Source organism: Vulpes lagopus, chromosome 8 (assembly GCF_018345385.1).
Source record: "Vulpes lagopus strain Blue_001 chromosome 8, ASM1834538v1, whole genome shotgun sequence".
Lineage (NCBI taxonomy): Eukaryota > Metazoa > Chordata > Mammalia > Carnivora > Canidae > Vulpes > Vulpes lagopus.
In genome coordinates, this window is record NC_054831.1 from 9864114 (window position 1) to 9891222 (window position 27109).

Here is a 27109-nt window from a genome sequence, read left to right on the forward strand (position 1 = left end):
CAGCTGTGCCCGCCACCGTGTCTGGCTGGGTGCAGGTGTTCAGGGAAGGTGTGCACCGTGAGCCACTGAGCTGATGTGTGGCACACGCCGGCCTGGTGGGAGATGCCAAGGCTCTGGAGAGTCTGGTAGCTCCGCTTACACAGTACCTGTTGAAGTTGGCATTTGAAGTCCATTATCTTCCTGTCCCAAGTTTTGGGTTTTAAAAATGTGTGTGCCAACCTGGTCTGTTCCAGGCTCTCTCTGTGCTCAGCGACTGAACCAGTAGCCGCGATATTTGGTCCCACAGTGGGGACAGGGAAGACAGTTCCAGAGCTTCTGGGCAGCAGGGTGGTGGTCCAGCCCTCTTGAGAGTAGAGTCACTTCTGGTGCCATCTTTAGGAACTTATTGTGTGGCACAAGTCAGGCTGAGTCGAGCCGGGGTTTCATGTACTTCTCATAGAGCTCCAGCAAAGTGGCAGATGGGGGACAGCGTCCCCACCTGCTCACTACCTCCTCTTCTGAGCCACCCTCCCCTGGACCCTCTTCATCGTGTGGGCTCAGTTGCAGTCCCACAGTGGCAAACAGCTTTGCCTCCACTCTTAGGTCTGTGGTGCTCCTCTCAGACACTTTTGTACCCCCACATGTTGGACTAGAATCGATTAAGAATAAAGAAGCTTCCAGAATAGTATGAAAACTCACCCTTATGGTTTTTAAAAATGCAAATCCACGCTCACTGGGAAATACAAGGGCATGTCTCTCCCATTTGAAGAAATACCAGGCCCAGCAACTTTGCATCCTAGAAGGTGGCAGGATTAGGGTTAAATCAAAGAGATGAAACTAGTAGGAGATACGCATCAAGATTTATTCAAGGAACGGGCTTATGCAGTTGTTGTGGAGGCTGGCCAGGCAAGTCTGAGATGGCTGGGGCAGGCTGTCAGGGAGGGCAGGCTGGGACTCTCGGCAGGGACTGAAGCTGCTGTCCACAGCTAGAACATCTTCCTCCTTGGGGAAGCCTCACCTCACCTTATCTGTTAAAGTCTTCCAATTGATTGAATCAAGTCTACTCAGATTATCTAGGCTGTGTCTGCAATTCAAATAATATGGACTTTAACCATACCTCCTCCCAACTATCTTCCCAGCAACACCTGGGTTAGTGTTTGACTAACAGTGTAGTAGTCTACGCAAGTTGGCACATAAAAGTGGCCATCAGGGTGGCCAATTGGGAGTTCTAGTAGATTCTATGTGGACCCGTGAAACTGTTTTAGGGCCTTGGGATTCTTTTGTTTTGTGTTGTTTTTAAGATTTTATTTATTCATTCATGAGAGAGAGAGAGAGAGAGATTGGCAGAGACACAGGCAGAGGGAGAAGCTCCCCTGTGGGGAGCCCGATGCAGGAGTTGATCTTGGACCCCGGGATCACACCCTGAGCCAAAGGCTCAACCACTGAGCCACCTAGGCCTCCCAGCCCTTGGAATTCTTCTTTGAATAAGACAGTTTCTGCTCTTACGGCATTTATATCCTAATAGAAGATGACAGAAAATAAGATAAACAAAATACATAATTTTGGAGTGGTGATAAGTAGTGATGAGAATAATAAAGCGGAGGAAGGGAATAGACAGTGATGAGTGTATATGTGTGTGGAGCTGGCTACATAATTGGCGAGGCCCAGGGCAAAGTGGAAATGTAGTATCCTCTACTCAAAAAGCAGAAAAAAGTGCCACTACAGGTACTGAAACATTAAACTTTTTCCTTTCTTTCATGGATCTCTTTCTGCGATAGTCATGGTGTTTTTTTGGCTGCCTTGCCTGTCTCTTTCCTTCGCTGTTTGGTTGGTTGGTTGGTTGCTTTTGCTATCTCATGTGTTCTAAGTAAAGAAAAATTCAAAACTGAGATTATTGACACGAATCTGCCATTCATCATTATGTTGTGCGGTGCCCACTTTAAATACAAATATAGGAGTGGGATCATTGAAATCACACGATTTGTATTTCCTAGTTCCTGGGTGCATCTGCATTTTGTGCTTATCAGAACAGTGGAAACATGCTACAAAACTAACCGCCTGTTTTTCTTTCATCTTTAATACATTCACATTCTCCTGACACTTTACCTTTGGTTTGCTGATTAGTGAGGACCCCGACAGGAGGAGGAGGAGGAGGAGGAGGAGGAGGAGGAGGAGGAGGAGCTGTGGTGGCCCTGCCTGTCCCATTCCTTCTCTGTTGTCGTTTTCAGTGTGAGCGCTTGCCTACTACAGGAAAGTCAGACAAATAAAAGGGATATGCTAGGGTTCTTTGATCACTCATGTTTGTTAGAATACATCTGACCTCTTTCTACATTTGAAGCAAGTTCTACTTCTAAAGCCTGGCCTCTCGGGGCTGCCAGTGCACTGCTTACTGAGCCATAGGCTTAACATGCTTACCTTGTACTCACTTTGCATCTCGTTGAATTCCTAGGCATCAGGGGACGCCCATACTGTGTGTATCTCCTCTACTCATGCGTGTACTCTACTGTCTCCTTGGACTTAGCTTACGAAATGCAGACTCAAAGATGAAGTTATGAAGGATTTCAAGATTGTGACATTGACTCAAGACAGTTAAAGCAAGCATGGAGCTCTCCTGAGCATGGGCCCCTGTTGTGATGGCACAGGTTGCATGCCCATGAAGCCATCTGTGTATATGTGCACACACACATATTATTTTATGTAATGATGATAAAGAAGGACGGTCTCATAAAGTGACATTTGATCAAGGCCTTCAAGAAGATAAGGAAACCAGGCATGCAGATACGAGGGCAGGAGTAACATGTTCAGAGATTCCAAGGCACATGAGCCTTTGCCTTATTCTCAGAAGAATAAAGAAGCCACTTTTGGCAGGATCCAAGTGAGCAGAGGGGTGGGAGATGAGGTTAGAGAAGCAGAAGTCCCTGAAATGTGCATGGACTCCAAGGCCAGGAAAAGGACTTGGAATTTTTCTATGAGAAGAAGGAGAGGCTTGGGGGAGTCTTAGCAAAGGGGTGACATGCCATGATTCAATTTTAGAAGGCTGCCCCCTGGCTGTACTGTGGTAATACCTGTGTTGGGGCGAGGTTGGAAGTGGTCAGACCATTGCTACTGCAGACCAAACAAAGATGGGGCCTGGCCTGGTCTGGGGGTATACATAGTAGTGATTAAATGCAGTTGGATTCTGGGCATATTTTAAAACCAGTGCCAACAGGAGCTGCGTATGGAATAGATATTTACCCGGACCAGAAGATGAAATGGCCTGTTGAGAAGCTGTGAATTTCCTAAGGTCCTATAGCCAGTGTATGGCACACCTGGGGAAGGCAGAGAGTAGGAGTCTCGTGTTTTTACTGGGTCTTGTCCTCCTCTGTTATTTCTAGACAGTGCCCCCAGGTATCTCCGATAACATTTTCTTCTGAACATCTTCACTTATTTAGCTGAAATGGGCATGGGGTTAAATCTCTAGGGCTCTATCTTTATGTATCATTTTGAAAGAACTTCTCAGAGCATGATCCTAGGTGATTCTACTGCTGGCCCATGTTTCCGTGGTCTCTGCGTGGGGGTTGGCCGTTTCCCACAGTGTTAAATTAGCGGTATCCTGACAGTATTTTTCCCTACATTTCACTAAGTATCTCTTGACTTCCCTTAGTGAAAGAGAAATAATAAAGCAAAGATTTTGATACTGGGTTTGATCTACCATTGTGCCACGTTCAGTGCCAGAAAAAGTTAACTATGGTTGGTTGGTTGGTTGATTGATTGATCTGTCTTGCTTTTCAGCACTTTCAGACCATGCTGAAGTCTAAATTGAATGTCCTAACACTGAAAAAGGAACCCCTCCCAGCAGTCATCTTCCATGAGCCCGAGGCCATCGAGCTGTGCACCACTACACCCCTGATGAAGACCAGGACTCACAGTGGCTGCAAGGTACGTGGCACGTGGCCCGCTGGGGCCCTCTGGGTGGGACAAACAAAAGGAGGTGTCACCTTAGGACACTTGTTTCCCGGTGGTTACTTTTTAAAGGAATGAAAATGTAAAATGACTAATAAGGGCCATTAAGTGATAGTTGGGTGAATCCATACCCTGCTGTCTTTTTAGTGATCTACCACTCTTCATTGTTTCCAGGTATACACTAAAGACATGACTTTTAGTGTGTATGAATAAAATCGTATTCTCCCTATATTTGCTGTAGCCCTGTGGATTTAGGGCTTCATAAGAAAAGTTCTGTCCTTAGCGATACTTCCTCCCTTTGTGTTTGCACCCTGAATAAAACACATCTTAAGGAAATAAAAAACAAGTTTCTCAACAGTGTACTTCTCCTTTGGGGGTTATTTTGCATTTTTGTTTGGCTTCAGCTCTCAGAATTTTTCTATTTCAGCTCTCAGAATTTATACTAATATTCATGCCTCAGAATCCATTAAAAACCATTTTTTTCACTTGTGTAAACTGTAATGCTGACATTAAAAAAAAAACCCTAGAAATGAAATGTATAATTTTGGTAAGCTTTTTTGGGTTCTTTCTCACATGATATTCTTTTTTACATAAGTTGATGAATATAGCGACCTGTTCAGAGGTAACAAAGAAAATATGTTTATGCATACTTTGTCATCAACAATTTGTTTTGAGGAATAAAAGATTAATTTAAGGGGCAGAAAATTGAGTAGTGAAGATAAAAAATAAAATGTATGTTTGCAGGTTTCTATTATAACCTTGTGGACACACTCCTTTCCTTATTGCTTTTCTAGCTTAAGGGAGTCAAGGCCCATTGATCTCTCTTGCCAGAATTTTCCATCACCTCCCCAGTTCTTGCACAGCTATGGTCAGATTGGAGCCTACAGAAATCTTGAGTGAGGGCTGTGTACACAGCACTCCATACATATTCACTCATCCCACAAATACCCACTGGGTGCTCACCATCTGCCCAGCACCGGGGACAGTGGGAGCAACAGCCCCCAACATCTTTATAGGGTCTAACTTCTAGTGGGGGAGGAGGGAGGAGAAAGTACAGGTAAACAAGCATTGGCTGTTGAGAAAGCCAGTCTGGGAGAACTTGGGGAAGAATGTTTCAGGCCAAAGGGACAGGGAGTGCTAATTCTCAGAGGCGGAGATGGTCTACCATCTTTGTAATAGAGAAGAAGGGGCAGGAGAACTGGGAAGTCAAGAAAGTTGTGTCCTATGGTGTGGTCAGGCAGGGGTCTGGGTAGAGAATGAGCCTTGTCATCATGGAGGCAGGGAGTTTAGATTTGTTCTAATTACTACGGGGAACCATCAGATTTAGGCAAGTGAGTCATAGGACAACATTTTAAAAAAAAAAGGGTGATTTTATGTGGTAACTATGCTAAGGTGAACTTTCAGCTTCCAAAGAGCAGTTGCCAGAGACTCTGCTTCAGCTGGAGATAGTGGATCCAAAGAAGTGGTGTGAGGTCCCAGTGTAGGCAATGCTTTTTTGGTGAATGGATGATACAAAGGAATTGGGAAAATACTCATTAAATTTGAAAGTGATACGAGATCACATTGTGTTCTATAGACTTTAGAGATTTCCTAGAGTCATTTTGAATTTTGTTCTTACTGGGGAACATGGTCCCTCAAAAGCAAGATGAAGTCAGTAGGGACAAGTAAAAGGAGGAGAGTTTTGTTTGATAAAGTCTCCAGAGTATGTTTAAATGGGAGGGGAAAAGAATAAAAGACCTAGCAATCAGTCAAGATACGAAGTGTGTGTGTGTGTGTGTGTGTGTGTGTGTGTGTCAGAGAGAGAGAGAGAAACAGATTTGCTAGAGAGAAATATTTGCTAGGAGATTAAAAACTATCATTTTCCTGAAAAGGAGCAGAGGGTTCGAGATTCATGGAGTATTTTTCAGTGTATTGCCTTAGGCTGTGCTCATTTGTTTTGCTTCTAAAAAGATGTTGGGAAAAAAAATAGAAGGAATTCAGAAGAGCACACAGAGGAGAGTGAGGTGGCCCTCGCATCAGTCCGTGGGGCCAGTGAGACAAAGGGAGATCATCCGCGATTTCACCTGGACACAGAGTAGAACTTTGGCATTCGGGGTCAAAAACACATTCCACGAGGCTATAAAGTTTATGAACTCGCTTTCCCTGGAAATCCTGAAGATGAGATTCCAGGTGTACATCATCATGATCTGCAATCAGGGATCTGGGCCAACTCTAGCTTTACGATTCCGTTTGAAGGAAGAAAACCCCCCAAAGTATCATTCTTCAGATTGTATACGATTATGCACTTTATCAGTTAACATTTGGACACCCTGGGAGAGTTCCATTCTTTAATTCTCAGTGATAATACCGGGTTTTTGCTCAGAGGTCACATTCCTCCCATAGAAAAACAACCAAAAAGTTACATGTTTGAGCCTTGAAATTTCTGTTCAGAATGTCCTGACCTCCCCATCCTCCTGCCTCCCCCCCAACTCCATCATCCACAGGAACAAAATGCAGTGTTTCCTCTCTGATTCTTACGGAGTAACTTCGCTCACAAAATGCCAGCTGCAGAAGGAGGAGCTCTCTCTCGGCCTCCCTCCTGCCAGGAATAATGAGCACAATGTAGCCAGGCCCAGCTGCGGGGCCAGCGGACAGGACCCTCCATCTGCACACAGTGCTAGTTCTTTTTGCCTAAACAGCTCTCAAGTTGTGCTTGCATAACTGTGGCTTTGGGGAGGGAGAGAGGCAGGAGGAAGCAAAGGAAAAGGGAGTTGAAAATGGATTATGGTTAGCACCATCGAGGCCCTGGCTCATCTCAGATTTTGCATTTCCCTCTGATCTGTATTCTCCGTGGGTCCTGATGGGATTGCCCTGCCAGGCTATTCATGTTGTGGGCAGCTGGGTCTTTGTGTGTTTTCCTCTACTGCTGCCACTTTTTTTTTTTTTTTCCTCCCTGGAGTGGAGTTATTTAACTGCAAACCCCACTGCATACCATTAGGACGTGCCTGCCCCTACTCTTGTTGGAGGTTTTCAGAGCATCTGATGCTATGTTCTGATTTTGCAGCAATAGGAGCAGCAGCAGCAGCAATGGTTGGTCATACCTGGCTTCTCCTGCCTGGCACCACGGAATCCGAGGTGGCTCTGACTTGTTAGCAAACATTTATTTAATGAATAATCACTGAAAACCTACAGTGCATGGAATTGTGGAGGAAGGCATCAAAGTAGATGTCATGGGTCATGTGGTTTATAGCCAAGTGGAAGGTATAGAGCAGTGCCTGAATCAGTAAATCTCCAGTGCTGCTCAAACTGTGTGTGTGTGTGTGTGTGTGTGTGTGTGTGTGTGAGAAAGCCCTGAAGGGCAGGTTTCTGGACCTTCTTTCAGAGATTTTGATGCAGGTGCTCAGCTTAGCAGGCAGAAAAGAACCTGCACTTAAAAATCGACCATGCAGTTTTCATGACTGTGAGGCCTGGGCACTGCCTGGAGCTTGAGGACCAATGCTCAAGTGTGGGGTGTGGGAAGAGCCACGTGAGTGACCTAAGTGATGGAAGTGGATTCACACCCCGGGGAGATGGGACATGGGGTGGGACATGGAGGATTGAGCTCGCTGGCCATTGTAGGGTTAGAATGGGTTTGCTCCAGCTGACCAGGAGGCTGACATCCAAGAAAGAACTGGGCTGGGTAACTGGTGCATCAGATGTGTGCCCTCCTGACAGCACCTGTGGATGCCACTGTATCTTCCCTGGGGCACTGTTCTTGGTTGGATTGACTCACTTCCGGGCATACTTGCCAGAGTTCACAAAGCCTTGATGAAATGGTGATAATGATGATGATAAATAATTAGTAATAAAATACGAATCATATAGAAATAATGATAGTAATTAAGATAGTAACACATTAAGCATTCTCCTGTGCACTTCTCGCGATGTAGAACCATTTGGTCCTCACAACAACCCCATGGTTCAAGTGCCATCTGTGGTGCCATTTCACAGATGAGTTACTTGAGGACCTAGAGAAGTTCTTTCCTGTACCAGAGTATCCAGCAAGCATCTGGCAAAGCCTATATTTTGAATTTCATCAGGGTCTCCATAGCCTTTGCTTCTTCCCACTAGATTCCACCCCCCTCAATGACCTCTAAGGGGCTCCTGTGTGTGTGTCCTATGATAGCTCTTAAAACTGGTTGTGTCATGTGATTTTAGCAAGTCATTTTATTTCTGCAGTCTTCAGTTTCTGCATCTTTGATAGGCCAGAACCAAGGGCATTGCATTTCAGGCATCCTCTTACCTAAAGTTCTGAGACTCAAATTTTCCTAGTTTAATTGGATTAGAATTTTGTCTTTGCTCACAAAACCCAGAAAGCATGGGGAGAATGTACTAAAAGTATCATATAATTTTACCTTGAATATAGTTCTCAGGCTCTCTTATTTGGTTTTCTAGAAGAAAGAGAGAGTCTATAATGAAAAGTCACATTCCTTGTAAAACATACATAGGAAATGAAACATGAAATGTCCATTGAGTTCCTGTATGCTCATGTGAACACCATATAAAACCTATTCCACAGAGATAGTCCCCAGCTTTACAGCATTTATAGTTGTGTGTGTGTTTTTTTTAATTTGATGGAGAGAGAGTGAGAGAGCACAAGCAGGGGGGAGCAACGGAGAAAGAAGGAGAAGCAGAGGGAGAAGCAGACTTCCCGCTGAGCAGGGAGCCTGACTTGGGACTCAGCCCCAGGACACTGGGATCGTGACCTGAGCCAAAGACAGATACTTAACCGACTGAGCCACCCAGGTGCCCCCAGCATTTATAGTTTTATTTTTATTTATTTATTTTTAAAATATTTAATTTATTTATTCATGAGAGACACAGAGAGAGAGACAGAGACACAGGCAGAGGGAGAAGCAGGCTTCATGCAGGGATCCCGATTTGGGACTCGATCCCGGGACTCCAGGGTCATATCCTGGGCTGAAGGCGGGTGCCCAATTGCTGAGCCACCCAGGGATCCTCCAGCATTTATAGTTTTAAAGCAAAATAGTAGCAATGCTGAAACAAAGATGCTGACACATAACTGGGGGTCTAGCACATCTTAAAACATTTATCTTTATTTAAAATCTTTATGAAGTTTGTGAATGGTGGTAGTTTGAGTTTAAGGACAACGATAAGTTGAAGAAGGAGAGTGACATGGAGGAAGCATACCTGGGGAGGACAGATGGGGAAAGAAGCAAGAAGGAAAGGCAGGCGGGTTGGCAGTTACTTACACAGGTCTCCTTTTTGGAACTGAGTCTGCCTGCCTTTGTTCTGGTTTACCTGGCGATTTTTCCTCTGCACCTGCTCACTCTGGCTGGGTGGAGCCAGGGTCCTGTGATTGTCTCCAGGAGGGAAGTTCCTCTTGGCCACCAGACAGGATTTGGGAGTTGGGGTGGTGAATAGGGCTAATTGAGCATATGGTATTTCTTTACACTCTCCAGCGTCCATGTCTGGTTCTGTCTTCGTTCGTGGTGATAGTGCCCTTGTCTTCATTCTGCAGCTTGGTGGGCATCCAGCTGCCTCTGTCCCCTCACATGTCATCACAGGCCCCACCAGGGCCTCACCTGGCCGACTCTCTCATAGAATGCTCTAGCTCCCAAATCTCTCCTCCCTCTGAGTGAGGCACTTGGCTTAGCATCACGTGAAGTCCCATCAAAGACCCTCACTGTTCTGTTCCCTTTAGTGAGGGCAGAAGCCATCGAACAGTCTAACTCCCAAGAAGGAACTTGTGATTCATACAGCATAACAATTTTACTATTATTCCTTCTGAGGCTCATGCATTCAGGAGTAACTGCATGGTCACTAGCTCTCAGGAAGGATGTGGTCGATTTGCAGTTGCATGGGACAGAGAGGCTCCTGAGCTGAGGGCTTTGCAGGCAGTCCTCAGATCCTGCCATTTTGCGCACATGTAAGATGACCAGTCTTACAAGTAGATTCCAGCAACCCTACTTAAGGTGAGCTCTTGATTTGAATTTAAATATATTTAAAACTGGCATCACATGTATCTATTTCACACAGATTTTTGTGCTTATTTGTTCAGTTTTGTATTTAATTAAACATGTAGACCTGTTTTCTCTCTCTCTCTCTCTCTCTCTCTCTCTTTTTTTTTTCATTTTAGCCAAAGGCCCCTGATTTTACCCATTCACCGAAGGCAGAAACATTGATTATACTGTGTCGTCATCCAGACCGAATGCATTTTGGAGGCTTTTCTTGTCATAGGTCATTTTGGGCATGGCGTGAGTCCAATTCTGCCAATTGTGTGGACTTTTTCCTTGCAAAATACGTTTCTGATTTGAACATCAAGACACAATACAAATAAAGAATAGTAACATACGAAGTAAGATTTGGGCCTGTAGTCTTTATTGGCTCTTTAAACCTCTTGGTTTAAATCAAAATGTAGACCTCTAGATTCAGAGTAAATGGCATCTGATTCTAATCCACTTTCTCTTTATTCTTTCTCAGACTTTCCTGTAAACAAACCAAAGCACATTTCCTTGAGTGTGTCCTCCTAAATGTCGAAAGGTAGAAGTTGGTGTGAGCTAATACCTGTTGTTTAAGAGACAAGCTTTTAACTTTCTGCAGTTTTTACTTTTTGTCAATTTGTAAATTTTCTGACCTTTTTTTGGCCCACCTTCCTCTCTCCTCCCGTTCCCCCATCCTAATTTTCTTCTTTCATTTCTTTCTTCATCTATAAGAATATATTGCACATTCTTAGCTTTTTCCAGATGTTAATAGGGACACAAAGATAAACAATGGTTTTGGGTACTTTGGATTGAAATAACAGAAAACCTAACTGGAATTGACTTAAGTCCTTGAAATTTATTTGCTTTGGAATCCGCAAATTCCAAAAGGATGGAGTGGGGGAAGAAGATGCTAGAGAGGCAACACAAGTGTCCACTACAAAAAAAGAAAGGCTTAATGACCCGAGGCCTGAGAAATACATTCTATAGGAAGAGCGATGGGAGTAGAAGCAAGTGCCACCCTCAGGTGGCAGAGCAAGGGGTGCCTTCCCTTCCATGTCACGACCCAGCCCATCCCCTTGAATATATATGGGGGATGGTCTTCAGATGAGATGAGCCTCAGTTTGAGAATCACCACTCTCCAGGGTCCTTGCAATGCCCATCAGCTGAGCAGGTTTGACACTGAGGGGCTTTTGTCTTCCAGGTGGGTGGCAGATGGCGGGGAATGTTCTCATTCATTGGAGAAATCTCCAGCTCCCCTTTCAGGCTTTCATTCCGGGTTTCTAATTGGGCAACCCATTATTCAAGGTAGAGAAAGAGAAGCAGGATTTCAGAAGTCATGAGTTCAAACACAATTGTGAAATTTAAAGTATCTGTGAGACCATCAGGGGGCCATACCCAAAGGGCACCCTGTTATATGAAGGTGGAGTTCCACAGAGGTCGGGTCCTTCAAGGAGATCAGGGCCATAGAAGAGAAAGGAGCAAGACAGGTGTACCCGCTTATACACTTACACGTGTAAACATGTACCCACCTATAATATCTGAGGGCCAGAGAGAGAAGAATCGGTGGGGAAGAACACTATGAGAACCAGAGGAACGTCCTCCCCACCAAGCACCAAAACTGTCTGTCTTACTCCTCCTATTTCATCCTACACCCTGCGCCCACTCTCCTGGCCATCCTCTTCCAGACTTGGAAGTATCAAGGGGGAGGAAATGGATATAACTCTGGGGATGACTGAAGTGTCTGTATATAGTTCTAGAATTGGTCTTAATGTATATATTTGACATACACACTGCCCATGCTACAGCTGTGGTGCCCAGCACGGCAGGATATTTTGTTGGTGATGGTCAGTTTTTTGGCTGTGAGTCTTAGGACTTTGAATTCTGTACTTTGGTCTTCCCACAGACCACTGTGGTGGCTTCAGCGAAGCTTTTCACCCTTCACAAGGTCACTTTTGTTATTTGATGACTAAAATCTTTTCATATGAGGCATCATTTTCATTTCAGCTGATAGGAGTGTTTAGAGTGTAGATTATCAGTCTGCCTGAATGCTTGTTGAGTAGGATTCTTTATGGGGTCACTCTTCCCTGTGATGCAGGCAGTAGAGTTATTTGTCCCATTGAGGTATTCTCTGGGGATGTTTGACACCTTCAAACTATTTATTTCCTGGTGTTCCACACCCTAAAGGCTGTGGCTGAAAAATGGGCATTTTACCCTAGGGAACCAGGTGTGACATTCAAGCTTCACCTTTGGACTAATGTCAAAGACTGTATTGTCCTGTGTCTCCAAATGTCACTGCCTACTTTACTTCTTATCTTTAAAAACTCTCGGGAGATCAGCAAAGATTCATTAGTGAAAACTGGGAAGATAATCTAAGCACGTGAAAGAGAGATTATAATATTTTTGTTCCACAACACCATGGAAAACATGCAGTCATGACACATTCTGTTGTAGAGATTATACCGGTGTGGAAAATGTTCATAATATATTAAATGAAATAAAAATCTGGCTGCAAAATGTGAATAGGATTTTATTTTTGTAAAACACTGAAATATGAACAGAAGTGATCCCTGGATAGCAGGATAATGGGTAAAATGTGTGATTTTCTTATTTTTTGCCTTTTTTTTTGCATTGGCTAAGTTTCCAACAATGAACAGATATTACACTTTAATTAGTTTTGAAATATAAATTTAAAAGAAGAAAGTTTCTTTGGATGAAGGCTTGCTTGGACAGCTATGTGGCAGAAATTCCATTCAAAATGGAACATTTTGGCAACAACATCTTCTAAGTCACCCTGACTTAGACATTTGTTTCTTCTCTTTGCCCAAATCGGAATTTCTGTAGCTTCAGGGAAAGTGACATTTTCCCGTCTAACTTGTGACTTGTCCGGTGTCAGGCTTGTCTGGTGTGTTCAGCATAATAATTGTCAACCTACTCAGATGCATTTGCAGGGATGATGTATGTGCTGGTTTCCTGAGGGCTGCTTAATGGCAACGTCAATGGTTAAAACAGAAACTTATTCTCTCACAGATTTCGGGACCCGAAGTCCCAAACGGGTATCCCTGGGCAGAAGCCAAGGTGTCAAGGAGCTTCCTCTGGAAGCTGAAGAAGAAAATCGGCTCCTTGCCTCTTGGGGTTTATGGTGCTGCAGGCATTCCTTGGCTTATGGCCATATCACTCTGGTTTCGGCCAATATAGCCACACTACCTCCTCCTCTTCTCTCTGTTTCAAACCTCCCTTTGCCTTTCTTTCGTAAGGACACTTGTGGTTGGATTTAGTGCCCACTTGATAAACCAGGATAATCTCCCTAGCTCCAGATTTTTAACTTAACCGAATCAGCACGGACCCTTTTTCCTTAAAAGGTAACATGTCAGGTTCCAGAAGAGGACCTAATATTTTTGGGTGGTCTTACTCAGCCCGCTATAGATAGTTTCTTTATAAATGAGGAATTCTAGAAATGCAAAACTTTCTAAGCAAAAAGAAATACAATGCTCCCAGTTAAGCAGTTGTTTAGGTTATGTCATTTCTTAAGCCTAAGAAAATGCTTTCATTGGAATTCAGAAAACTACTTTAATATGTAGAAAAAATGAGGAGCATTGATCTATGGAAGTATCTTGCTCCTGTTTTGTGCCACATTTTCTTTTTTCGTTTTACTTACTTTATCCAAATTTCTGAAAAGGAAGAGATATCTTAAAATTTTGAATGGAATTCACAGTTTTAAGTCCTGCCCGTTGGTAGTTTACATATTGGATGTATATGTTTGTAAAAAAAATTCCACAGTTCTACCCCAGGGAAAGGGAATAATGTTTTGCCCCACCCCCACTCCCATTCTCAGTAGAGCTTTAAGGCTAATTTTGAAAATGATATGGAAAATATTAGGAGTATAATGTGTGTGTCTGAGAGAAGTATCTCATTAAGAAGTTATTTTCCCCTCATGACTTCCTGTTTAGATCGTTTGTCTTTGAAACAATTTGTTGGTTTAATTCTGGAAATTTAGTTTAATCATTATCTGAATTTAGGGTTCATTTATTTGGGAAATATGTTAATTATTTTACAAATTTTCCTGGATTAATTCTGTGGATAAAATATAGCTCCTCTGTGGTAGACTTCATCTGTGAGGCAACCTACAGAAACACCATGCAGAAAACCAATTAAGTTGGTAAAAACTCATTAATAATACACTTTATGGTTTCCAGCAGAGACTGTACAATTTGCTCGAGATGGTTACAAGGTTAAGATAACTTCAAGCTAAAATCTGGTTTATGCAAATAGGGTGCTTAAATGTAAGAAGTTAATGTTTAAAAGACGTTTTCAAGTGTATGTATGTATTTCTACTTATTTTGGTCATGTCATTTCTTTTCAGTGTTCTACTTACTTTTTACCCTAGAGGAACTCCCATGTTACAGCGCCAGTGCCTCTGCTACTAGAAGGGCTGGTTTAATTTATTGTTTGTTAAATGAAAAATTATGCTTTAAATAAGGAAGCATCAGAAGATATAGACTGAATATAATCTCATATAAACCTGGACTTCCTTTGCAAGTGATTTTTTCTGCCTTAAGTTTTAAAATGGTATCAAAGCAATACCTGCAGAGATTTACCAAAACAACCCATCAAATAGTGATGAAAAACAAAACATAAAGTGTTTATCTGTCTCCTTCTTCCCTCTCATACCCCAGTCCTGCTCCAGCTGTAATTATTTTAGCTTTTTCTTCTTATGCTTACCTTCATATTTCAAATACTATACTTTTACCATTTTGGGTAATATTTTTTGGCTAGTTTGGTAGCTAAAGATTTAGATCTATTCTAACTCTACCCACTTGTCTTCTTCCATCTTCCTAACATAGTTACTTCTGAAATTTTAGGTAATATCTATGTGATAACTAAAGAGTCAAGGTACCATGATTTTATTTCCTTTCTTGCTCAATATTTGAATTGTCTATTATTTTCAGATTTGACATCATTTTATATATACTTATACTTAATTTTCCTCAAATGCGCTTTCTGCTTTGGTGTATACCCATCAATATGTAACCCAACTACTCAGTGGTGGAGGTAGGGTATTCTTTTTCATGTCCTCCTGAGCTTCCCTCCTCCAGCGTCCGTTGTCCTCCTGCACTTGGCTAGAGTACTAGCCTCTAGGCCGTCCTCCTGCTGTGACTCTAGGACTTCTCTCCCTTGGGGTGGATACTCCTCTGATGATTTCCTCCTTTGTTTTGCTGGAGCACATGTTCAAGAAGTAAACACCATGTGCCTTGCATGTCTGAACATCTCTTCATTCTACCTCACCTTTTGAAAGTTTGGGTATAGAAATGAAGATTGGAAATAATTTCTACTTTGAAGGCTGTGTCCATTGACTTCTATTATCCCTCGTACTATTGAGGGATCTGATCCCATTTGATCCAGATAGTGTTGTGACTTTCTTCCCCCTCTACTCTCTGGAAAGATTTTGGGATTTTCTTTATGTTCTTTGTGCTCTGAAATTTCATCGCTATGTGCCTAGGTGTGAATTCCACCCCCCTTCCCATTCATACAGTTGGGAGGTTGTGTGTCTTTTCAATTTGGAGACTCTTATTTCTTGGTATTTGGGGGATCCTTAAGTAAAATTCTACTTCTCCTCCCTGTTGTGGAATCATTTGAGAAATAAGAAACATGATACATGATAGATTAACTAAAAGTAGCAGTTTTATAAAACTTGCTTTGAAAGACATGGCTGTGTATTCACTGGGTTTCCTAAAGTTTCCAAATCTATGTTGGAAGCTCGAATAAGTTACCATCTCCTCTTTCGTTCATTTTGTGCTTATGATTTAATAATGTCCATTATGATCAGTTTAGTGAGGTTTGGAGAAGACATGGATGCCCAAGGTCAACTTGCCCTGGTTATCCTCTTCGTTGTTCAGCCCTCTCTAAATTGCCAATCTTAGCTGTTTGAACTTCTCTTGTTTAAATCTTTATCTAAGATGGAAACAGCAATCCTTACCTTGCGTTCAAGTTTAAAGAAATATTTATAAAGTACTTTGAGCTTTTCACAAACGTAGTGTTGTATAAATAAAATACCATTGTTATTCAAATATAGCTCCCCATGGTTTGAATGGGAAGGTTGATAAACAACATGGTAGTGAAGGAGATATAAATGTAGGAGAAAGCGATCATAAATAACCCAGATCATAAAAAGGTCATAAACCAAGCTCTTAAATTTGTACAGATATTTCTTATCATATCTCTGAGTATTTCAACTCCCGACTACCTAGCAAGTAAATGATAAAACCCACTGTGACAACAGGTGCAGATGTGATCCTTGGTGTGCTGGCTGTTCATTTCTTTGTTTTCACTGAAAATATTATACCTTCATTTCTTGGAAAGAGAAATGATGTCAGGGCTTCTGTGCATCCTGCGATCTCTAACTGAGACATTAGTCAGATTGGTGTTTATGAGTCACCAGGCATCTTCATAAACCAAATCCAGGAATTAGAAAATAATTTGCTCGGGAAGTAATAGGGATAAATGAAGTTCGTCATCCTGGGAAACGGGAAAGCTACTTTGTGAGCTGAAGATCCTACTGGAATTAGGTCCCCCATGTTGACTGATTAATGCATTCTCTTTAAAACTTGTTTTTTTTTTTTTTTTTTTTTTTTTTTTTTTTTTTTTTTTGCCGCTTATGAGCAGTGTTGTAATTCTCACATGTCACCATCTGGCTATCCTGTAATATTTGTTAGGGCAGGAAAGACATTGTCCGTTATCACAAAGACATTTTTACTGATGGTCTCTTCGTGGGATGGTACAAAACATGTGTTTGCTTTTCTTTTTCTCTCTTTTTAAAAAGATGTTATTTATTTATTCATGAGAGACACAGAAAGAGAAAGAGGCAGAGACATAGGCAGAGGGAGAAGCAGGCTCCATGCAGGGAACCTGATGTGGGACTTGATGCAGGGACTCCAGGATCATGCCCTGGGAAAAGGCAGGCGCCAAACCACTGAGCTACCCAGGCATCCCTGTGTTTGCTTTTCTACTCACTTACTTAACCAGCTTATTTGGAGCCCATCCTGCTTGCATATAAAATCCTCTCTCCTGGTCCTCTCCTCCTTATTCTCATTCCAGGAGTTTCTGAAAACCCTTTTATTCCTTGTTCCTTCCTTGCAACCCCGTCCGCCAGGAGTCCAGGCCCCTCAGGAACATTTGGCTTGGGGGCAGGGAGCACTAGAGCTTCAGGGCTCTGCACATAAATCATCCCATAAAACAAACCTTATTCTTATGATAAAATGGACCCTTTTCTATAGCAAGACCCTGCTTCATTCATAGTTCTTCTGCCAACAAAATCTTGATTTCCTTTCTCCTTAGTGAGAGTCACGTCTCCAGAAAGCGCAGGGAGGAAGATAACTCATTCTGCCATATGTATGCTGGAGTCACTGAGAAAAAGAGTCAAAGGAAGGGAATTTAGAGACCATTATGACAAAGGAAAAATTAGTTTATTCATTCGTGGTCACTAAAATCCATTCTAGGGACTTTGTGCTTTTTTTTCCTCTTAAAATTATGTGTCCTTTTAACCAAAATAAACATTCACTAATAATTCATTATAAGTTTATGAATTTGTAGGTTAAATCTATGTACTTGTTACTCACACATTATGTATATTTTTAAAAGATACAGAATGGAGAGCTTAGAAGAATGAGCTGAATCTGAAATACTTGATATCATATGCCTATCTTAGTGCAATGATTACCATTAATTTAGGCAGGGCTCTTCTTTAGTAATAGTGGGTGTAAAACCAAATTTCAAATGGCTTTGATGATGTCAAGATTTTCAGCTGATCTTGTTAGACCCAGTGAGATCATCAGTTTCACCCCAGAAAGAAATGGAAAAGATGACATGCCAAGAGTAAGGGGGAGTGTATCAGCTCTGTCATTCTCTTGTTGTCTGCTTATGCGTACATCCTTTTTATTATCTAAAATCTGCCATTTATTTGCAGGAATCTCAGCCAGGTTTTGTTAAAACCAGATAATATGACCCATAAATCCTGAGATGGGCAAATGTGAGCTGTAATGACCCGAGTGATCACATGAATAAGGTGCCCACATCAAACTTCCTTTCTTTTTTCCCCCTTTTTGAAAGATTTTATTTATTTATTTGAGGTAGAGAGACGGAGAACATGTGTGTGTGAGAGAGAGGTAGAGGGAGAAGCAGACAATTCACTGAAGAGAGAGCCTGATATGGGGCTACATCCCAGGGCCTTGGAATCGTGATCTGAGCCAAAGGATGCTTAACCAACTGAGCAATCCAGGCGCCCCTCCTTTTCACCAAAGAATTCTCACATGTAGGAGACTTCTAGCTCCATATGTGACATGTGGACTAGCTAATGCTGGTGTTGGTCTGTATATTAATGCTGAATTTATTTCATATTATTGAAGATAAAAATAACTGTAAGTGGAAATTCTAATATATTGCATCCCCAACCTAGGGAATTCTATTGGATACCTCCTGGGGGTGTAGATAGCTTACTTTGGAAACAGAGGACCTTGTCTACTGTGCTGCAGACGTCGAGGCTACTTCCTGGCTTTGTTGAAGAGTGTCAAGATCATTCATTGATGTTTACCATTATTCTGGGCAGAGAAAGTTCTGGGCTGGTGTCACATATTTAGATTCAGAGCAGATTCCTCTCTTGGACCCCATTGGTAGGTATGAAAGCCTAGACCGGTCAGACTAGGTAAGGTTGTTAACAAACAGATGGAAAAGCAGAATTCCATTTAGCTTTCTTCATTCGTAGATCAATCCTTTGGTGACAGTACTCCTTCCTGTATCATGGCAGAGATAAGAAAAGAATTCATAATCACTTGTGTAGATGTTAAAGACATCAAAATGAAGTGCAGGTCATCTGGCTTTGGCCAAACTCTTGAGATTTATTGACAACCAGCAGCCGGCTATTATAGCTGAGATGGTTCATTAGCTGGGGGGAACTCCACTTTTATAGATCAATATTTCTTTGTAGCAACTAGAAAAGATTTTCCCAATGTTGAGGATATTTAGACTTATGAGTTCTTCTTTTTCTATTCTTTTATATATATATATATCTTGTTCAATAAGTCATAGCACAGGTTCCTGGAGGAGAAAAGTACTAAAATCAGCACTATTTAAAATGTGGAAAGTTCCAGATCCTATGAAAGGAGCAAAATTTATTTCACTGTATTTGCAGGACAGATAGATCTTTACCTAGCTCATTACTCTGTAGTTTTTTTGTCTTCAGGCTTCAGAATTTGACTTGTTAACTGATGATTATGCCAATGCCATGAAGAAGGTGGCATTTGGAATTCTGTCTTCTCTTTTCTTTCCTTTTCTTTTCTTTTCTTTTCTTTTCTTTCTTTTTTTTCTTTTCTTTTCTTTTCTTTTCTTTTCTTCTAGATTTATTTGAGAGAGAAAGTGTGGGGGAAGGGGCAGGGGGAGAGAGAGAGAGAGAGAGAGAGAGAATCTCAAGCAGCCTCCCTGTGGAGCACAGGGCCTGACATGGGGCTTGAACTCATGACCCTGACTGAGATCATGACCTGAGCCAAAGTTAAGAGTCACGTGCTCAACTGACTGAGGCACCCAGGTGCTCCCTCTTCTTCTTTGTTTCACATGTGACTAAAGATAGGCTAAGTGCCCTGACAAGGATGTTGAAGCAATATTAAGAGGGCATGTATTCCAAGGCAGGGTTTGGTGTAGGGAAGCTATATTTTCCCTTCCCCCTTCTTTTTCTGGTCCATTTCCTTCTCTTTTCTCTCAATGTTACTCTTTCCTCCCATTAAAGGATTTTATTTATTTATTCATGAGAGACACACAGAGAGAGGCAAAGACACAGGCAGAGGAAGAAGCAGGTTCCCCAAGGGGAGCCTAATGCATCAAATGGCATTTTAGCGTATGATGAGAGGATGTGCAGGGGATCTCTGTAGGAGGCTCTGAGAACCGTTTTTGAAGAGTGGGGACTTCAGCTGAGTTCGGGTGATGGGCAGACAGAGGAGAAAGACTGCATGAGAAATCCTGGGAGACTCCTCACAACACGATCGACCTGGAGAACATTATGCTGAGTGGAACAAGCCAGTTACAAAAAGACCAGTAGTGCCAGAGCTCACTTACCTGTGGGATCTAAAATAGCCAAACTCCCTGAAACAGAAAGCAGAATGGTGGTGGGCTCGTGTGTGTGTGTGTGTGTGTGTGTAGGGGTGCAAAATGGGGAGATGTTGGTCAAAGGGTGCAAAGTTTCAGTTATGCGAGCGAGCAAGTCCTGGGGATCTCATGTATGGCATAGTGACTGTTGTTAATATCGTATACTTGAAATTTGCTTAGAGGGTAGATCTTAGTGTTCACACCACACACACACACAAGGTAACCCACGGGAGGTGATGCCTCTGAATTAGCATCACTGCGGTGAGCATTTTATAATGCATACGGACACCAAAGTATCGAATGTTACATCTTAAGTAGATACCATTTTTTTTTTTTTGTCAATTATACCGGAATAAACCTAAAAATGACTTATAAGCACGATGGTCTTTTAGAAGAGAGCTTGTGCACCTTTTGTGCTACTCTGTGCACACTTGCTGATGTGAATGTCACTATTTCCTCCCTCCTCCTGAGGGTCCAGGAAAAGGGCAGAGGCTGCTTTCAGCTTTGAGTTGACAATAGAGGCAACAGACCTTTTGCTGTCTCTTATGCTCTGGGGTCCTGAGAACTTGTTTGCCTTGCTCCAGGCACATGGTTTCTCAGTTCTAGCTGAGGTCCTGTGCTTTCTGCCGAGTATCATGTAAGGGAGAGCTGCGCCCCTTTGTTTGCATTTGGCCCCCTGGACATCTGCACAAAGGAAGAGCTTTGTCTGCTTTACATCGTGAATAGCAATGCATTTGCTTGTGTCCCAGCAGTCTCTCCCTTGCTTTATTCCAGTCTCTCAAATGGAAAAACGAGGAGCTCATCCAGGGCAGCTTGTAATGCCTGGATGCATCTATATTTATTAGCAAAGTGTTTCCTTTATAGAAGTTGTAACTCCGTGCTGCTTTATGGAGCTTCCATTACCTGCATAATTGAAGCAGATGCATTTGACATTAAGTCCACCTATTCCATTCATTCCTACGTAGAAGTGTCTGCTTGTCTTCATTGTTACTTTGTTTATTTTTGCCTTTCAGCAGTTGAAGATTTATTGAACTTACAGCATATTGAGTTCAAGCCTTTGTTCAGTCCTCTGCCTTCTTCATTCAGGAACTATTGTGTTTAAACCATTAACATCTAATTGGAAACCTCAGACTGAATTCACTGTCCTTGATTTAATTTCGTCCTTTGGTAAGAGATAAATGCCATCTTCATTGTTAGAAATTAGCTTAAATGTATTTTATTGGAAAGAATGATAAAAGAATAAATGATGATGCTTTATTTCCTGCACTCAAGGCCCCCACTTCTTTTCATTAAAACACACATGTCACAATCTACTTACCCATACGACTATACGCACACCGTATTTGACAGAAAGCTTTGGAGTCTCTCTGCTCTTTTGTTTCTGGGACTTCTGGAAATGCATTAAATAGAGCAGCTGCTTATGAGGAATCAGAAAAGGGCATTGCCTTGTGTAGTTTATTTTACTTGAAATTGGTGACATACGCGAAAGTTTGTGATTAAAGAAAAAAAAAAGATCATGAACTTAATTTATTAAAGCTCCTAAAAGGAAAAAAAAAAAGCTTCATCTTCCTTTTGCACTTTTCCCCCACTGTTATGAGGAAAGTAAAGCTTAGTAGTTGGAAATACCTTGCCTTAGGGAGTTGATTTTTTCTGCTGCATAGACTTTAGCATGGCTCATTTCTACAGGAGAAACATAAAGATATGTGATAAGTTCTGGAATAGGATGTATGAGCCTGCTACTCCATGTTCTCCCTCACTGCTGTTCTCCATTACTGCAGGGGTTAGTTTTGGGTTAAGGTAGGCCTGGGTTTTGACAGAGTGTTTGTCCAAATTTTCTCAGGGGATCAAAATTGCTCATAGTTTCTTTAGTCAGTTTATCCTCCTGAAGTTCAGGATAGCCAGCCAATAGATTTAAGAGAGAAAGTGCCAATCCTTTATTGATTTTTTAATGGAAGGTAAATAACCCATTAGCTTTTATTCACAAAAAAGAGACAGACGAAGCTATTTTCATATAGGAAATTTGTTGGAGGCATTTAATAAATGGCAAAGTCTAAGAGAGAGACGAATACTAAATTTCTGAAAAGAGTCTCTTTATTAACCAGTGAAATATCAGAAAACTCTTCTATACTAGTTATCTATTGCTGTGTAAAAATTACCCCAAAATTAGTGGCTTAAGGCAACAGACATTCATTACCTTAGAGTTTTGGTGTTTTAGTAGTCTGAGTGCAGCTTAGCTATCTCTGCATCAGGGTCCCTCCTGTGGTTGCCATCGGGCTGTTGATTGGGGCTGCAGCCTCATCCAAAAGCTCAACTGAGAGAGGTTCCACATGCAAACTCACTCAGGTGGCAGTGGGCAGGATTCAGTTCTTTGCAGGTGGTTCGGCTGAGAGTTGCAGTTCCTCCCTGGCTGGCCGCCAAAGATCTCGATTCTTTGCCACAAGAGCCTCTTCATAGATCAGCTTACCTCCATCATGACAAGCAAGCGAGAGAGCAAGATAGGATAAGACAGAATCATTTTCAACTTAACCTTGGAAGCGGCATCTTAGACAACAGGCCCAGGGTCCAGCACACAATCAGGGGGAGAAGATTATACAAGGGCCTGAAGACTAGGAGGTGAGGTTTTCTAGGGGCCATCTGCGAAGCTGCTTACCACGTCTGCTGACTGCTTTTTCAGACCTCATTTTATTAATTAAATCAACAAGTACACATTGGACTTGTTGTTCATGGTCTAATCATCTGAATTTTACATTTCACGTTGATTATTCTTCCTCTTTATTTTTTTAAAGATTTTATTTATTTTATTTATTATTCATGAGAGACACACAGAGAGGCAGATACATAGGCAGAGGGAGAGACTCCATCCCAGGATCCCAGGATCATGACCTGTGCCAAAGATGCTCAACCACTGAGCCACCCAGGTGCCCACTTCTTCCTCTTTAAAACATGCCTGTCCTCAGCTTCAGGGCGTCTTTGGCACTCTGAGCTTCCTTCTGGACTTGGCATGCTTTAACGTTACCAGCCATTCCTGTTTGTTTGCCCTCTGGCTATGAACATCATGAGAAACTTTCTTTCTTTCTTTTTTTTTAAAAGATTTTATTTATTTATTCATGAGAGACACAGAGAGAAAGAGAAGCAGAGACACAGGCAGAGGGAGAATCAGGCTCCATGCAGGGAGCCCGATGTGGGACTCGATCCCAGGTCTCCAGGATCACACTCTGGGCCGAAGGCAGGCGCCAAACCACTGAGCCACCCAGGGATCCCTGAAACTTTATTTCTTTACTTTTGTGAAGTGACATGTGCACCCCCATGTTCGTTGCAGCATTATTCACAGTAGCTAAGATATAGAAACAACCTAAGCGCATCCATTGACAGATGAGTGGATAAGGAAAATGTGATATATATATGTATATATATATATATATATTCAGTGGAATATTATTTGGCCATAAGAGGAAGGAAATTGTGACGACATGGACAGCACCTTGAGGGCATTATAAAAGTAAGTTAGGCAGAAAAAGACAAATACTATATGATCCCATTTATATGTGGAATCTCAAAACAAAAACGAACTCATGGAAACAGAAAGCAGATTGTTCCCTGGGTCTTGGGGTGCGGGGGATGGAAGAAATGGGGAGGCGTTCACCAGAGGGTACAAAAGTTTAGTTACAGGGTGAGTTTCAGGGACCTGCTGTACGGCATGGTGACTATAGTTAATAATTCTGTATTGTATTCTGGAAAGTTGTTATGATGGTCGAACTTGAATGTTCTCACCGTAACAACACAAATGGTGATTATGGGAGGTGAAGGATGTGTTGACTAAACTAATTGTGGTAAACATTTTGCAGTTTATACATGTATTAAATCACCACGCCGTATACCTTAACCTTACACAATGTTACATGTCCATTATATCCATAAAGCTGGGGGAAAAAAAGAGAAAAAGGTGATTTCTGAAGTCAGTCACATATGCCTAAAACTTTCTGCCTTTTTTCATGAAGTTCGCTCCCAGCCCGGATGACCTAGCTAGTTAATTTGGTTGACTATGTCTCCTATGGCAAAAGCAGGAGATTAAGGCTTTAACTATGCTCATGAGATGGTTGCTGTGAAGGATTTAGAGTTGTGTGCTGTGTTTTTATCCTGTTTCCTTTTCCTGCTGAGCAATAGGGCCTCCTCTGAGCTGGAAAACCTCAATCAGGCAGCTGGTGTGGGGACTTCAGTTTTTTCTAAATGCCTGTGTGGATGATCTGTGTTTAGTTAACTCATGAGGCTAATGTGCCTGTAAAGCCACAGTGAAGGATTGTATCCACCTAGTTGGCCTGGTTTTATTCCTTGAGCACAAGTTTTGGATTCGGAAGCAAATTCTAATTCTGCCTTTCAGTACTTGCCTACCCTTGAGCAACTTAACCTTTTTTTTTTTTTTTATTCTTTATTTTTAGTTTTTGCAACTTAACCTTCTGGTCTCTTTTACATCATCTGTAAAACGGGAATAATACTCATTTGTCAAGGTTGTCATAAAGACCAGATGAGACAGTCATGGGTAGTGATGCTCAGCAGGATAGCTGTTCCTTTTCTAACTTTTATTTCTATTTATTTTTTTTAAATCCCTTACGTTCAACTCAAATGCTTTTTATAAAGAGATTCCTTTATAATTTGTTTCATTCATGACTTTAAAAAGACATCATAAAAGTGACTGTTTTAACCATTTTAAAGTGTATCATCCAGTGGCATTGAGCACATTCACGATATCGTGCGACCATCACCGTGCTCTGCTTCTAGAACATTTTCATTACTCCAAAAGGAAATCTCATGCCAATTAAGCAGTCACTCTCCATTTCCTACCCACCCCCTGGGCCCCTGGCAACCACTAATCTACTTACTGTCTCAGTGAATTTGTTTTTTTACGGATATCTCATTTAAATGGAATCATACAACATGTGACCTTTCGTGTCTGGCTTCTTATACTTAGTGTAATATTTGCAAGGTTTCTCACTTTTATTTCATGTAGTCATTTAACCAATGTCTGCCAGTTGTGGGAAAGATTGAGGAAAAATCATTCAAAGTGTATGCTCTCCACATGGAGGGCAAGGGTGGTATCATTTTTGTAGGAGAATGAGCCACACCAACCAGCTGAAGACTGAGAGGTAGTAAAAGTGGGAGGGATGCCAGCCAAGTTCATTTCTAAATCAGCTTCAACTGCAACTGCCTCCTTTCCTTAGACCTCCCGTCCTTCTGTCTGTGCTTCCCTCACGTGCACTGCCTCACCTCCTTCATGTCGTCCCTTCTCGTTTGCTACCTCCTTTCTCCCTTCCTTCCATCCTGTAGTCCTCTCTCTTGCACTTTTTCCTTCTTTGTTTCATCCTTCTCTCTTTTGTTCTCTCTGTGCAAAGGCAAAACTAAAATAGGTTAGGACTCAAAATTTCGATGTGTGGGGATTTATCCCAAGAGAACATAGTCAAAGTAATTGATATTAGCCTTTGGGATCATAGAAAAAGCCCAAATATGAGAACTTGGTTTTTAAAAAAATGATATATCTCTTTGAAAGAATACTCTGTAGCCACAAAAAAAAATCATGCTTAATTGAATATTTAATCACAGAGTATATCTTTAGAGATAAAAGACCTTTTTTACAAAATTGTATTATAATAGAGTCCTCAGATTTTAATGAATCAAATAATATTACACATCCTCTGTGTGCATCTTGATGCAGAGAAAAATAAGACGATGCACTCAAAATTTTATGTATCATAGTATGGGATGATTCCCAGTGGCTTTCAGTTTTCCTGTTTGTGCTCATTATAGCTTCAAAATTTCCAACAATGCACCTGCATTAACCTTTGGAATTGGATAAAAAGGATAATAAACATTTTCATAAACATTGTTTTTGAAAGTGTGCTAGTAGAATAGCTCAATCCTTGGCCATGAAGCCAGAGATCTGTCTTCAATGTAAAGGACTGACTGATGTATCTCAAATGAGATGATTTTGTCCCCAGGACCATTTGACAATGTCTGGAGACATTTTTGGCTGTCACAACTGGGATGTGCTACTGGCATCTAGTGGGTAGAGGCCGGGGATGCTGCTAACAGGATGCCCTCCCCCCAACACATTCCTTCACCAACACATTATCCAGCCTCCAAGTCAACAGGGGGAAGATGAGAAACCTGCTCATTGGCTAGATTAAATATTTAAAAGCTTATTGGAGAATATCCATGGAAGAGGTCAAATCGCTTGGGTTGTTTTTAATGGGTAAAAAGAATTAATTTACTTTCAAATAGCAATGCACTGACTTAATTATCTAAGGACTTTGGATAAAATCAAGCGATTTTTCTACTCTTACACCTGTAATCAGCAGATTGTTTTTTTTGTTTTGTTTTGTTTTTGTTTTTGTTTTTGTTTTTGGCTTGTTTTGTTTCTTAATCTGGGCCATCTATCCCAAAGAGAAGAAACCAAGCGATATGTTGGAGGCTAGTGTGTTGATACTGATTTAGGACACAAAATTCCATGGATAAATGAATAGAAGTAATTGCCATACCGAGAGTGCTCCATTCGTGTGTGATGAAGAGAATTCTGGCTGAGGGAAGAGTGCCACCTACTGAATTGTGTTTGGGTTTTCCCCAGGTTCTAATTCATGCAGGTTTATGCCTGAAAGTGTTACTTCCCATTTATTGATCTCACACATTTTCTTAAGTAGTTACTGCCACAATGTTAAACAATATTTAGTTATTATTGGATCAAGGTGTAATTAGAAACAGCTGTGAACAATTGCATGCCATCCAGCTCCTGAAGTAGCAAACTAAATTGTACTTGAAGACCTCGGATTGATTAACAGAGATTGTATCTGGCAGTTAAAACAAATCCATCTCCAGTTTGAGCGCTGCCAGCCAGTCCCATTTTACCAAGATAACCAGAAAGATTAAAAATGCATTCAATACAACACTTCCAAATGTCACCAAGTTAAAGAAATTAAAGCACCTAGTGTTTATCATGACGAAACTGTCAATATTTTATCCTTTCCTCAGAATTCCATACCTGAACTTTTCTCTCTGTATAATTTTTTTCTTTCTTTCACTTTCCTTTCCTTTTTCTTTTCTTTTCTTTT

At 41.6% G+C, this 27109-nt stretch overlaps 1 protein-coding gene across 5 annotated transcripts in view; it reads left to right on the top strand.

Annotated features, from left to right (window-relative positions):
• The window catches only part of PID1 (phosphotyrosine interaction domain containing 1), a 220099-nt gene that overhangs the window by 100216 nt on the left and 92774 nt on the right, over nt 1–27109 (top strand). For all 5 annotated transcript variants that reach the window (XM_041767575.1, XM_041767579.1, XM_041767578.1 and 2 more), the window contains exon 2: nt 3751–3897. In XM_041767575.1, the coding sequence (XP_041623509.1) occupies nt 3751–3897 (147 nt within the window). The remainder of the gene's footprint in view (nt 1–3750; nt 3898–27109) is intronic.